At 41.1% G+C, this 14,030-nt stretch overlaps 2 protein-coding genes across 2 annotated transcripts; both read right to left on the bottom strand.

Moving 5' to 3' along the window:
* Positions 1 to 8,190: 8,190 nt before the first annotated feature.
* Positions 8,191 to 8,811, bottom strand: LOC146914991 (uncharacterized). Its single transcript, XM_085721193.1, has one exon. It carries the CDS (start codon positions 8,809 to 8,811, stop codon positions 8,191 to 8,193), a length of 621 nt encoding a protein of 206 aa, XP_085577319.1.
* A 4,347-nt stretch (positions 8,812 to 13,158) lies between these two features.
* On the bottom strand, positions 13,159 to 13,779 carry LOC146914990 (uncharacterized). The gene has a single exon (XM_085721192.1). It carries the CDS (start codon positions 13,777 to 13,779, stop codon positions 13,159 to 13,161), a length of 621 nt encoding a protein of 206 aa, XP_085577318.1.
* Positions 13,780 to 14,030: the final 251 nt, after the last annotated feature.

Genomic DNA, 14,030 nt, shown 5'->3' with positions numbered 1-14,030 from the left:
ACACATTTTTAGAGAGTACGTTATATGGATCGCTAGGATGTGTGAATTGCTGTATTACTAGGATGTTGGATGTTACATTTGAGAAAGAAACATATATGGATCAAACAACCTTTTTGTGTGTATCTAGTATCACAAGATTGCCATTCCCTTCTACTGTGATAATGACCCCAGAAAAACAGATTTAGACATGTTTGTGGAAATACTTAGAGGTGTAGAATCCCAGAGTGAACATGTTCTGGTGTCTAAAGAATAGGGAAATGTGAGTAATAAGGATAACGAGGTTGCCATAAATTAATATCATTGAAACAAGAAAGAGGTGAAGATCCAATTTGGTCCCTCGCAATTTCCATCGGACCAAATTAGTCCCCAAAAAAAAGTAAACACGTATGTGCATTTATTTATTTTGTTGACTAAATTGGCACGATGTGTTGTGAACTCGTTGACTCAAAATCACATCAATTAATTTATATTTGTAGAGCAAGTATTAGTGTCAACAAATAACCAAAACATTTTCGAGAAACAATATGAAATCTAGCAAAGATAAAGCGAGTAGAAAGTAGAGGCACACTACACTGATATTTGTTTACCTAGTTCGATCAAACAATTACTTACATATGGGGGAGAGATCTTTTCTCCAATCTACATCCAAATTGTTCTTTACAAAGAGGGACATGGATTGACTATAGTTGATGAGCTGTCACATTCACGTAGTCACATGTTTGTGGCAGTCCGATCAAAATCGGCCGAACTTAAGTTAAGATCGGTATTATTGGATTATAAAATATAAATTAATTCTACTTTTTCTGAGCCGTGCGATCTTGAACGGACAGTCAATAACGACCTGATTATATGAGTGCGTGTAAACATTAACAGCGTTAAATCCATTTACTACAAAGATATACAAATATTACAAGCGATACATATGTAGGATCAGCTTGTCTTGTGAATACCATGATATTTACTAGCCTTAGTGAATCCATCAAACTAAGTCCTAGGGATTTTTAAAGTTTACAAACCATGTTTAATATTCCATTTTGTCTCGAAGCCTAGTGGATTATTCATGTAAACGTCTCATAACTGGTAAAGACCTTGATTAAGATTACACAGACGTCTGACAATAATCGTAAAACTAGAGGTGTGAAATTCTGCCAAGTGTCATTTGGAGAAGAATTTTCTTAGAATAGAAATTTGTGAAAATAGAGTTATGACTTTTATTGAGGCGTGTTTTTAGATAGTCATATTATGACAGAGGTGAAGGTTTTTTTTTTTTTTTTTTTACCAAAACAAATTTAATTCATTTCATTAAACAAAATGTTCTCGATACAAGGAGGAATTAACTCAAAACTGAAGGAAAATCGAATAGAAGAATGGAGTAGAAGCAGCGGAAAATTTTCGATTTTCATTCCTTGGATCATTACGAAATTCAAACATGAATCAGTGATTTGATTGTTACCTTGAACTGTGGAATCTGAAAGCTGGAACTGGAAACTGGAATCTCGATCACAGCCAAGCAAGCAGCAAGCAGCAAAGCCTCTAGCAAGTCCACACGAACAGTGCTCCTCCAAAACTCGGTGCTAGCCAATGAATTGGAAGTGCAGAGAAGAAAGGGGTTGCTTCAAAACGTGTAACCAAAAACTTCAGCACGCGAGTTCTATTTATAGAACTTCTAGTGTGCGGTATCTAGCAACACATCATTGCTACCCAAGTGACAAGAGTGTCAAGTGATCTGACGAAACCTTTCCATGATAATACTCATGTGTACACTTACTCCTTTGTCTCGATATCTTTATTGATCCAAAGGCATAGATATTGTCACCCTTGTATAGATCAATGTTTATATTCCTTGATTCCGAAATATACTGAATAACGAATAAGTCCAATATCTTATATTGACTTAGTTCGGCATGGCCATGCAATTTTACAGTCATATTTCATCAAGAGGCCTAAAGATATATCTCCTGTTTATGAGGAGGGACAAATCCCATCTAGGACACTCATGTCCCTCAGCATGATTCATCAAGTACCCATCAACCAATGTTATGGTTATCCTTTTACAGACAACGTTAGAATGGCAACAAAGCACTTGAGTCCACATCTAGGGATCATAGTGGTTTCAGGTCTAAGAGCGATATACATTATTATCATTGTGAGAATATCTTTTGACATTCTCATAACATACTATGTAGTATTCTCACGGTGGGTCAATCCAGTATAAATATTACTCCTAATATTTATACCTATGTATAGACTTAATATCTCAATATCAATGACCCATGAGATGCGGTCATCAGTCTACATACATAATAGTATTTATGCTTTATTATTATCCCAATTCATATTAAAGCTTGACTATGGATATGTTTAAGAATAGCGTTCTTTACGTAATGTAATCTCATGATTAAGTCACACTTAATATTCCATTACATGAACTATCTATTCTAGGGACTTTATTATTTTGAAACATAACAAAATCAATAAAGAAATGTCTTATTATTATATATATTCACAATATATATTTATATCAATATCATGATACAAAGCCAAACCCAATCAATATTGATTGGATATTAGGGCTTACTCCAACAAAAACTACTGTGACTAGGCCAATAAATGGCCGCCCTCGCAAGATATGAGCAGCTATATTCACTTGTCTCCTAACAAACTTGACCTCAAAATTTAATTGGGACGACATTCAAGTAAATAGCATTCACTAGGATTTGAGAGTCACTTTCAAACACAACTCGATCAAAACCTCTATTGGATGCAATCTTCACCACCTCTAATAAACCACTGCTGCCACAAGTTAAAAGCTTGCTGTCCGATATGTAAAGGTTTTTTGCCACCATTATTCTATACCAAATTGTTTCGATTCTTCCAAATACTCTGATAGAGCAGAGCCAATAACACAGAAGAAATCAATAGAAACTAGAGAATAGTGGTGAATATTATTAAGTAGATGGAATAAGGAAAAGGGTTACAAGTTCCAGAGCAAAGCTCCTCAGCAAAGTCTCTTGCTGCCGGCCCTAAAAGGGTACTAACAAATAATCTGATTGCTTGCCTAGAACTCCCTCTACATATTGACTTATATAGAATACTACCAAGGACATATTATCAAATAATATCTTTACTAAGATTTATTTGAATAATATACTTATTATATATTTCTAATATAATTCTAATATAATATCTTTACTAAGATTTATTTAGAGAATATCTTCTTACTCTCTCCCTTCCTCTTTCTCTCATACACCCTCCAAATCTTGGGCCTCTCATCATTCACGGTCACTAAGACCTCCACTTCATTAGGATTTGGTCCACCTACTGTCCTATCATCATCCCCTCCTTCAAAAATAGCCTTGTCCTCAAGGCTAAGGTCTGGAAATTGACTCTTCAGCAGTAATTCATCCTCCCAAGTAGCGTCACTAGCATCAAGACCTTTCCACTTAACCAACCATTCTTTCTTGTGATGTCCTTCTTCAAATTTATCCCTCCAAGACAAGAGCTTCTCAGGTTGCACTTCACTCTTATCAGCATCCAAGTTGATGGGCAGTTCCTCTGTAGGATGATAGTCTCCTATAGCCTTCTTCAGCTGAGAGACATGGAAGATAGGATGAATTTTAGAGGACTCCGGTAACTGCAACTTGTAAGCTACATCTCCTATTTTTTGAACAATCTGATAAGGGCCAAAAAACCTTGGAGCTAACTTTTGGTGAATTCTCTTCACCCTTGATTGTTGTCGATGAGGTCTCAGCTTAAGGAAAACCCAATCACCTACATCAAAATGCACATCCCTTCTCTTCTTGTCTGCATATAACTTCATTTGTTCTTGAGCTCGATGGAGATTGTGTTTAAGTTGACGTAGAGCTTCATCTCTATCCCTCAATTCTTGTGCCACTGCCTCAACCCTAGTCTCTCCCTCCAAGAAATGCACCAATACCGGAGGTTTCCTTCTGTAAACTACCTCAAAAGGAGTGAAGCCAGTAGAGATATGAAAGGTAGTGTTATACCATAACTCAGCCCAAGGAACCCAATGTGACCAAGATTTGGGTTAGTCCGAAACAAAACAACAGAGATAAGCCTCCAAGCAACGATTAATAACCTCTGTTTGTCCATCCGTTTGAGGATGATAGGCCGAAGACATTTTCAAAACAGTTCCCAACAGCTTAAAAACTTCTTTCCAAAAAATACTCACAAATAAGGGATCATGATCACTCAGAATAGAGTCAGGAACTCCGTGCAATCGCACTACTTCCTTCACAAATACAGCAGCAACAGTACGAGCAGTGAAAGGATGCTTCAATGTAATAAAATGGCTATACTTAGAAAGTCGATCCACCACCACTAAGATTGCTTCATACCCATTACTCTTAGGTAAGCCCACAATAAAATCCATCGAGATTTCGCGCCATACTACTTCAGGAACGGGAAGAGGTTGAAGTAATCCATTAGGAGTAGTTGCGGCATATTTGTTTCTCTGACAAGTATCACACATTTTCACAAACTTTTGCACCCTTTTCATCATTCCATGCCAATAAAGTGTCCCTGCCATTCGTCGATATGTACGAAGATAACCGAAATGCCCTCCAGTTGGAGAAGAATGGAAATCACTCAAGACAATGTCAATAATGGGAGATCCTGCAGGTATCACCAATCTGCCTTTGTAAAATAAGATCCCTCCTTTCAATTCGTACCCTGGTTTGGTGGTAGGATCGATTTTTAATGCTGCAATGATCCCTTTCAAGGCTGGATCTTGCATAACTTCAGCCTGTAAGTCTTTTCCTTGCTGCCAAATGGGATAAGATATCACGGTTTTCAGTTCCAAGTCTTCATGTTGACGGGACAAAGCATCCGCCACCTTATTTTCCATCCCCACCTTATACACCACTTCAAAGTCAAACCCCAATAATTTTGCAATCCATTCTTGTTGAGTGACCGTAGTGATCCGTTGGTTGATCAAGTGTCTCAAGCTCTTTTGATCTGAATACACTATAAATTTCCTTCCCAACAAATAATGTCTCCAATGTTGGATTGCAAGCACCAATGCCATGAGCTCCTTATCATAGGCAGATTTATTTAGTTTAGAACCTGAAAAGGCCTTGCTAAAATAGGCTATAGGGTGCTTTAACTGCATTAAAACAGCCCCCACTCCCTTACCAGAGGCATCACACTCAATCTCAAAGGGAACTTCAAAATTCGGCAAAGCCAAAACAGGTGCAGAAGTGACAGCAACCTTGAGTTGCTCAAACGCACCCGCAACTGCTACATTCCACACAAAACCATCTTTCTTCGTCAGCTCCGTGAGGGGTTTGGCAATTTTGCCATAATTAGCGATGAACTTTCTATAATAACCAGTTAATCCTAAGAATCCACGCACTCCTTTGACATTTTTGGGTAAAGGCCAATTAATAACGCTACTCACTTTATTAGGGTCGACTTCCACTCCTTGTTTTGAAATCACATGACCCAAATACTCCACCTGTCTCTGACCAAAAGCACATTTCTGTTGATTTGCCACAAAACAATGTTGTTGCAGCACCTGCAAGACAGCTTCAAGGTGTTCCAAATGAGTAGTCCAATCCATACTGTACACCAAGATGTCGTCAAAAAATACTAAGACAAATTTGCGCAGAAACGGCTTAAAAATTTCATTCATCTCTGATTGGAAGGTTGCTGGAGCATTGGTGAGGCCAAATGGCATAACCAAGTACTCATAATGGCCCTCATGAGTACGAAACGCTGTCTTATGAATGTCTTCCTCTTTCATCCGAATCTGGTGGTACCCAGATTTGAGATCCAACTTAGAAAAATACCCTGCACCATACAGCTCATCCAATAGCTCATCCACCACCGGAATAGGATACTTGTCTTGCACTGTCACCTTGTTAAGTGATCTATAGTCAACACACATCCGCCAGGAATTGTCTTTCTTTTTTACCAATATCACAGGACTAGAGAAAGCACTAGTACTGTTGCAGATTACCCCTTGTTGCATAAGACTCTTTATTTGTTTTTCTATCTCATCTTTCTGATAATGAGGGTATCGATAAGGTCGGCACTTACTAGACCTGCACCGTGTTGCAACACAATGGCATGAGCATTACTCCTGATTGGAGGAAGACCTTTTATCTCTTTGAATACTGCTGAATAGCGAGATAGTAGCTGCTGCAGTTCTTTGTTCTGTTTTGGTGGACGAGACTCCTATCCACCAACATCCACTGATGTAGAACAACAACAACCCTCTATAAGTCACATTTTTTCGCCACAAAACTCTATAGGGTGACTGTTGTAGCGGTGTTATGCTGCCCCTTCAGTTGGATGTTTTGACCACAATGATTAAAAACCATCGACATCTCCTTCCAATCCATTGTCACCTTCCCTAAAGTTTCCAACCACACTACACCGAGGACTAGACCAACACCCCCAGCCCCAAAACATAAGCTTCCACGGTGACGTGAACATTTCCCATTTCCAGTTTCACACCTTCACATTTTCCGAAAGTCATGATACGATGACCATCACCTAAACGGACCCCCATTGGTTTGGTGTTAGTAATGGGCAAACCCAAGGCTTCGACAACGGTGGGAGAAATGAAATTATGAGTTGCCCCGCTGTCTATAAGGACCAGAACAGAAGCACCTTGCACAAAACCCTCCAGCTTCATCGTTCGAACACCCACGTCACTAGTATCGGTTAGCGCGAACAATCCAATCACCTTACATTCCAGATCTTCAATCTCCCTTTCTTCATCATTAATAGCTTCAAGCACCACAACCTCTCCGTCTTCATTAACACCTTCGTCATCCGCAAGTATGATCAATCGGAGTTGTTTCGTCGCACATTGATGAAGAGAATTCCACCTTTCATTGCAACGGAAACACAGCCCCTTTGAACGCCGATCTTGTACCTCAGAAAAGGGAATATGCCTCACTCCACGGCTATGATTATCCTTGCGAAGGTCGTCGTTGGTACTCCCGGTTGAACTCACAGCAGAGGAAGGGGGTTGCGAAGGCTTTCCTCCCGGTTGGAAGCGACTGGTACCTGATGTCGCAGTAGATCCAGAACGAGTCGGGTTGGCAGGGGTAATGGAATCCCCATCGCGTTGGGCCCAAAACGGCTTGTTAGGACGAGGCCAATTTTGGGATTGGCTCGGTTTGTAGCGTGACCCGTATGCTTGACCCGACTGAGTCAAAACAGCGAATTCAGCCTCCACATCACGTGCTAGCTGCTTAGCTATGTATCAATTCCGTGGTTTGAAGGTACGAACACGAGAACGATTGTCGTGACGCAAACCTCCCACAAAATAACCTAGAAATTGCTGCTCCGGCAAACGGCCGCACTGCGATGAATACAATTCAAACTCAGCAACGTATTCCTCCACCGAACTCGTTTGTTTGAGCTCCTTAAGTTCTTCAAAGGGATTATCCAAACGCCCTGCACCAAATCGCATCATCATAGCATCCTTCAAATCTTCCCATGTCAAAGATTCCGTAGAATCCATCCATAAATAAAACCAATGAATTGTTGGACCTTCCATACTCAACTTGGTGAGTGGAATGCGAACATCCTCAGAAATGCGTTGAACTTCAAAATAGGTCTCAGCACGAGTGATCCATGCAACTGGATCATCACCATTAAAGGAAGGCAGTTCTACCTTCTTTGCAGAGAGACGAAATTCATCAAGGGACGAAGAACCGGTTGTTGGGCTTGACTGTGGTGTCTCCTTCTGCACTGTGTTGCGAATCTCGTTACGAATCTCTGTGAGTAGTGTCTCACAGAATGAATCAAAACTCAATTCCAAGCGCCCCAAACGTTCTTCCACCGCGTCGACACGATCAGTCATTTTGGGTGGCATCAACAACGGTAGGTCGGACCAATTGATAGAGCAGAGCCAATAACACAGAAGAAATCAATAGAAACTAGAGAATAGTGGTGAATATTATTAAGTAGATGGAATAAGGAAAAGGATTACAAGTTCCAGAGCAAAGCTCCTCAGCAAAGTCTCTTGCTACCGGCCCTAAAAGGGTACTAACAAATAATCTGATTGCTTGCCTAGAACTCCCTCTACATATTGACTTATATAGAATACTACCAAGGACATATCATCAAATAATATCTTTACTAAGTTTTATTTGAATAATATACTTATTATATATTTCTAATATAATTCTAATATAATATCTTTACTAAGATTTATTTAGAGAATATCTTCTTACTCTCTCCCTTCCTCTTTCTCTCATACACCCTCCAAATCTTGGGCCTCTCATCATTCACGGTCACTAAGACCTCCTCTTCATTAGGATTTGGTCCACCTACTGTCCTATCATCATCCCCTCCTTCAAAAATAGCCTTGTCCTCAAGGCTAAGGTCTGGAAATTGACTCTTCAGCAGTAATTCATCCTCCCAAGTAGCGTCACTAGCATCAAGACCTTTCCACTTAACCAACCATTCTTTCTTGTGATGTCCTTCTTCAAATTTATCCCTCCAAGACAAGAGCTTCTCAGGTTGCACTTCACTCTTGTCAGCATCCAAGCTGATGGGCAGTTCCTCTGTAGGATGATAGTCTCCTATAGCCTTCTTCAGCTGAGAGACATGGAAGATAGGATGAATTTTAGAGGACTCCGGTAACTGCAACTTGTAAGCTACATCTCCTATTTTTTGAACAATCTGATAAGGGCCAAAAAACCTTGGAGCTAACTTTTGGTGAATTCTCTTCACCACTGATTGTTGTCGATGAGGTCTCAGCTTAAGGAAAACCCAATCACCTACATCAAAATGCACATCCCTTCTCTTCTTGTCTGCATATAACTTCATTTGTTCTTGAGCTCGATGGAGATTGTGTTTAAGTTGACGTAGAGCTTCATCTTTGTCCCTTAATTCTTATGCCACTGCCTCAACCCTAGTCTCTCCCTCCAAGAAATGCACCAATACCGGAGGTTTCCTACCGTAAACTACCTCAAAAGGAGTGAAGCCAGTAGAGATATGAAAGGTAGTGTTATACCATAACTCAGCCCAAGGAACCCAATGTGACCAAGATTTGGGTTGGTCCGAAACAAAACAACGGAGATAAGCCTCCAAGCAACGATTAATAACCTCTGTTTGTCCATCCGTTTGAGGATGATAGGCCGAAGACATTTTCAAAACAGTTCCCAACAGCTTAAAAAGTTTTTTCCAAAAAATACTCACAAATAAGGGATCACGATCACTCAGAATAGAGTCAGGAACTCCATGCAATCGCACTACTTCCTTCACAAATACAGCAGCAACAGTACGAGCAGTAAAAAGATGCTTCAATGTAATAAAATGGCTATACTTAGAAAGTCGATCCACCACCACTACGATTGCTTCATACCCATTACTCTTAGGTAAGCCCACAATAAAATCCATGGAGATTTCGCGCCATACTACTTCAGGAACGGGAAGAGGTTGAAGTAATCCATTAGGAGTAGTTGCGGCATATTTGTTTCTCTGAGAAGTATCACACATTTTCACAAACTCTTGCACCCTTTTCATCATTCCATGCCAATAAAGTGTCCCTGTCATTCGTCGATATGTACGAAGATAACCGGAATGCCCTCCAGTTGGAGAAGAATGGAAATCACTCAAGAGAGTGTCAATAATGGGAGATCCTGCAGGTATCACCAATCTGCCATTGTAAAATAAGATCCCTCCTTTCAATTCGTACCCTGGTTTGGAGGTAGGATCAATTTTTAATGCTGCAATGATCCCTTTCAAGGCTGGATCTTGCATAACTTGAGCCTGTAAGTCTTTTCCTTGCTGCCAAATGGGATAAGATATCACAGTTTTCAGTTCCAAGTCTTCATGTTGACGGGACAAAGCATCCGCCACCTTATTTTCCACCCCCACCTTATACACCACTTCAACGTCAAACCCCAATAATTTTGCAATCCATTCTTGTTGAGTGACCGTAGTGATCTGTTGGTTGATCAAGTGTCTCAAGCTCTTTTGATCTGAATACACTATAAATTTCCTTCCCAACAAATAATGTCTCCAATGTTGGATTGCAAGCACCAATGCCATGAGCTCCTTATCATAGGCAGATTTATTTAGTTTAGAACCTGAAAAGGCCTTGCTAAAATAGGCTATAGGGTGCTTTAACTGCATTAAAACAGCCCCCACTCCCTTACCAGAGGCATCACACTCAATCTCAAAGGGAACTTCAAAATTCGGCAAAGCCAAAACAGGTGCAGAAGTGACAGCAACCTTGAGTTGCTCAAACGCACCCGCAGCTGCTACATTCCACACAAAACCATCTTTCTTCGTCAGCTCCGTGAGGGGTTTGGCAATTTTGCCATAATTAGCGATGAACGTTCTATAATAACCAGTTAATCCTAAGAATCCACGCACGCCTTTGACATTTTTGGGTAAAGGCCAATTAATAACGCTACTCACTTTATTAGGGTCGACTTCCACTCCTTGTTTTGAAATCACATGACCCAAATACTCCACCTGTCTCTGACCAAAAGCACATTTATGTTGATTTGCCACAAAACAATGTTGTTGCAGCACCTGCAAGACAGCTTCAAGGTGTTCCAAATGAGTAGTCCAATCCATACTGTACACCAAGATGTCGTCAAAAAATACTAAGACAAATTTGCGCAGAAACGGCTTAAAAATTTCATTCATCTCTGATTGGAAGGTTGCTGGAGCATTGGTGAGGCCAAATGGCATAAGCAAGTACTCATAGTGGCCCTCATGAGTACGAAACGCTGTCTTATGAATGTCTTCCTCTTCATCTGAATCTGGTGGTACCCAGATTTGAGATCCAACTTAGAAAAATACCCTGCACCATACAGCTCATCCACCACCGGTATAGGATACTTGTCTTGCACTGTCACCTTGTTAAGTGATCTATAGTCAACACACATCCGCCAGGAATTGTCTTTCTTTTTTACCAATATCACAGGACTAGAGAAAGCACTAGTACTGTTGCGGATTACCCCTTGTTGCATAAGACTCTTTATTTGTTTTTCTATCTCATCTTTCTGATAATGAGGGTATCGATAAGGTCGGCACTTACTGGACCTGTACCGTGTTGCAACACAATGACATGGGCATTACTCCTGATTGGAGGAAGACCTTTTATCTCTTTGAATACTGCTGAATGGCGAGATAGTAGCTGCTGCAGTTCTTTGTTCTGTTTTGGTGGACGGGACTCCTTTCCACCAACATCCACTGATGTAGAACAACAACAACCCTCTATAAGTCACATTTTTTTCGCCACAAAACTCTGTAGGGTGACTGTTGTAGCGGTGTTATGCTGCCCCTTCAGTTGGACGTTTTGACCACAATGATTAAAAACCATCGACATCTCCTTCCAATCCATTGTCACCTTCCCTAAAGTTTCCAACCACACTACACCGAGGACTAGACCAACACCCCCAGCCCCAAAACATAAGCTTCCACGGTGACGTGAACATTTCCCATTTCCAGTTTCACACCTTCACATTTTCCGAAAGTCATGATACGATGACCATCACCTAAACGGACCCCCATTGGTTTGGTGTTAGTAATGGGCAAACCCAAGGCTTCGACAACGGTGGGAGAAATGAAATTATGAGTTGCCCCACTGTCTATAAGGACCAGAACAGAAGCACCTTGCACAAAACCCTCCAGCTTCATCGTTCGAACACCCACGTCACTAGTATCGGTTAGCGCGAACAATCCAATCACCTTACATTCCAGATCTTCAATCTCCCTTTCTTCATCATTAATAGCTTCGAGCACCACAACCTCTCCGTCTTCATTAACACCTTCGTCATCCGCAAGTATGATCAATCGGAGTTGTTTCGTCGCACATTGATGAAGAGAATTCCACCTTTCATTGCAACGGAAACACAGCCCCTTTGAACGCCGATCTTGTACCTCAGAAAAGGGAATATGCCTCACTCCACGGCTATGATTATCCTTGCGAAGGTCGTCGTTGGTACTCCCGGTTGAACTCACAGCAGAGGAAGGGGGTTGCGAAGGCTTTCCTCCCGGTTGGAAGCGACTGGTACCTGATGTCGCAGTAGATCCAGAACGAGTCGGGTTGGCAGGGGTAATGGAATCCCCATCGCGTTGGGCCCAAAACGGCTTGTTAGGACGAGGCCAATTTTGGGATTGGCTCGGTTTGTAGCGTGACCCGTATGCTTGACCCGACTGAGTCAAAACAGCGAATTCAGCCTCCACATCACGTGCTAGCTGCTTAGCTATGTATCAATTCCGTGGTTTGAAGGTACGAACACGAGAACGATTGTCGTGACGCAAACCTCCCACAAAATAACCTAGAAATTGCTGCTCCGGCAAACGGCCGCACTGCGATGAATACAATTCAAACTCAGCAACGTATTCCTCCACCGAACTCGTTTGTTTGAGCTCCTTAAGTTCTTCAAAGGGATTATCCAAACGCCCTGCACCAAATCGCATCATCATAGCATCCTTCAAATCTTCCCATGTCAAAGATTCCGTAGAATCCATCCATAAATTAAACCAATGAATTGTTGGACCTTCCATACTCAACTTGGTGAGTGGAATGCGAACATCCTCAGAAATGCGTTGAACTTCAAAATAGGTCTCAGCACGAGTGATCCATGCAACTGGATCATCACCATTAAAGGAAGGCAGTTCTACCTTCTTTGCAGAGAGACGAAATTCATCAAGGGACGAAGAACCGGTTGTTGGGCTTGACTGTGGTGTCTCCTTCTGCACTGTGTTGCGAATCTCGTTACGAATCTCTGTGAGTAGTGTCTCACAGAATGAATCAAAACTCAATTCCAAGCGCCCCAAACGTTCTTCCACCGCGTCGACACGATCAGTCATTTTGGGTGGCATCAACAACGGTAGGTCGGACCAATTGATAGAGCAGAGCCAATAACACAGAAGAAATCAATAGAAACTAGAGAATAGTGGTGAATATTATTAAGTAGATGGAATAAGGAAAAGGATTACAAGTTCCAGAGCAAAGCTCCTCAGCAAAGTCTCTTGCTGCCGGCCCTAAAAGGGTACTAACAAATAATCTGATTGCTTGCCTAGAACTCCCTCTACATATTGACTTATATAGAATACTACCAAGGACATATTATCAAATAATATCTTTACTAAGTTTTATTTGAATAATATACTTATTATATATTTCTAATATAATATCTTTACTAAGATTTATTTAGAGAATATCTTCTTACTCTCTCCCTTCCTCTTTCTCTCATACACCCTCCAAATCTTGGGCCTCTCATCATTCACGGTCACTAAGACCTCCTCTTCATTAGGATTTGGTCCACCTACTGTCCTATCATCATCCCCTCCTTCAAAAATAGCCTTGTCCTCAAGGCTAAGGTCTGGAAATTGACTCTTCAGCAGTAATTCATCATCCCAAGTAGCGTCACTAGCATCAAGACCTTTCCACTTAACCAACCATTCTTTCTTGTGATGTCCTTCTTCAAATTTATCCCTCCAAGACAAGAGCTTCTCAGGTTGTACTTCACTCTTGTCAGCATCCAAGCTGATGGGCAGTTCCTCTGTAGGATGATAGTCTCCTATAGCCTTCTTCAGCTGAGAGACATGGAAGATAGGATGAATTTTAGAGGACTCCGGTAACTGCAACTTGTAAGCTACATCTCCTATTTTTTGAACAATCTGATAAGGGCCAAAAAACCTTGGAGCTAACTTTTGGTGAATTCTCTTCACCACTGATTGTTGTCGATGAGGTCTCAGCTTAAGGAAAACCCAATCACCTACATCAAAATGCACATCCCTTCTCTTCTTGTCTGCATATAACTTCATTTGTTCTTGAGCTCGATGGAGATTGTGTTTAAGTTGACGTAGAGCTTCATCTTTGTCCCTTAATTCTTATGCCACTGCCTCAACCCTAGTCTCTCCCTCCAAGAAATGCACCAATACCGGAGGTTTCCTTCCGTAAACTACCTCAAAAGGAGTGAAGCCAGTAGAGATATGAAAGGTAGTGTTATACCATAACTCAGCCCAAGGAACCCAATGTGACCAAGATTTGGGTTGGTCCGAAACAAAACAACGGA

Source organism: Medicago sativa, chromosome 6, assembly GCF_051527215.1.
Source record: "Medicago sativa cultivar Bolivia chromosome 6, Bolivia_mono, whole genome shotgun sequence".
Classification (NCBI taxonomy): Eukaryota; Viridiplantae; Streptophyta; class Magnoliopsida; order Fabales; family Fabaceae; genus Medicago; species Medicago sativa.
Note: the sequence above shows the minus strand (reverse complement) of the source record. Positions and strands in the feature narration are given on the sequence as shown.

Bases quoted from the DNA above. Each gene is read 5' to 3' on its own strand.
- LOC146914991 (XM_085721193.1), bottom strand. From the start codon at position 8,811: ATGAAGTTATATGCAGACAAGAAGAGAAGGGATGTGCATTTTGATGTA.
- LOC146914990 (XM_085721192.1), bottom strand. From the start codon at position 13,779: ATGAAGTTATATGCAGACAAGAAGAGAAGGGATGTGCATTTTGATGTA.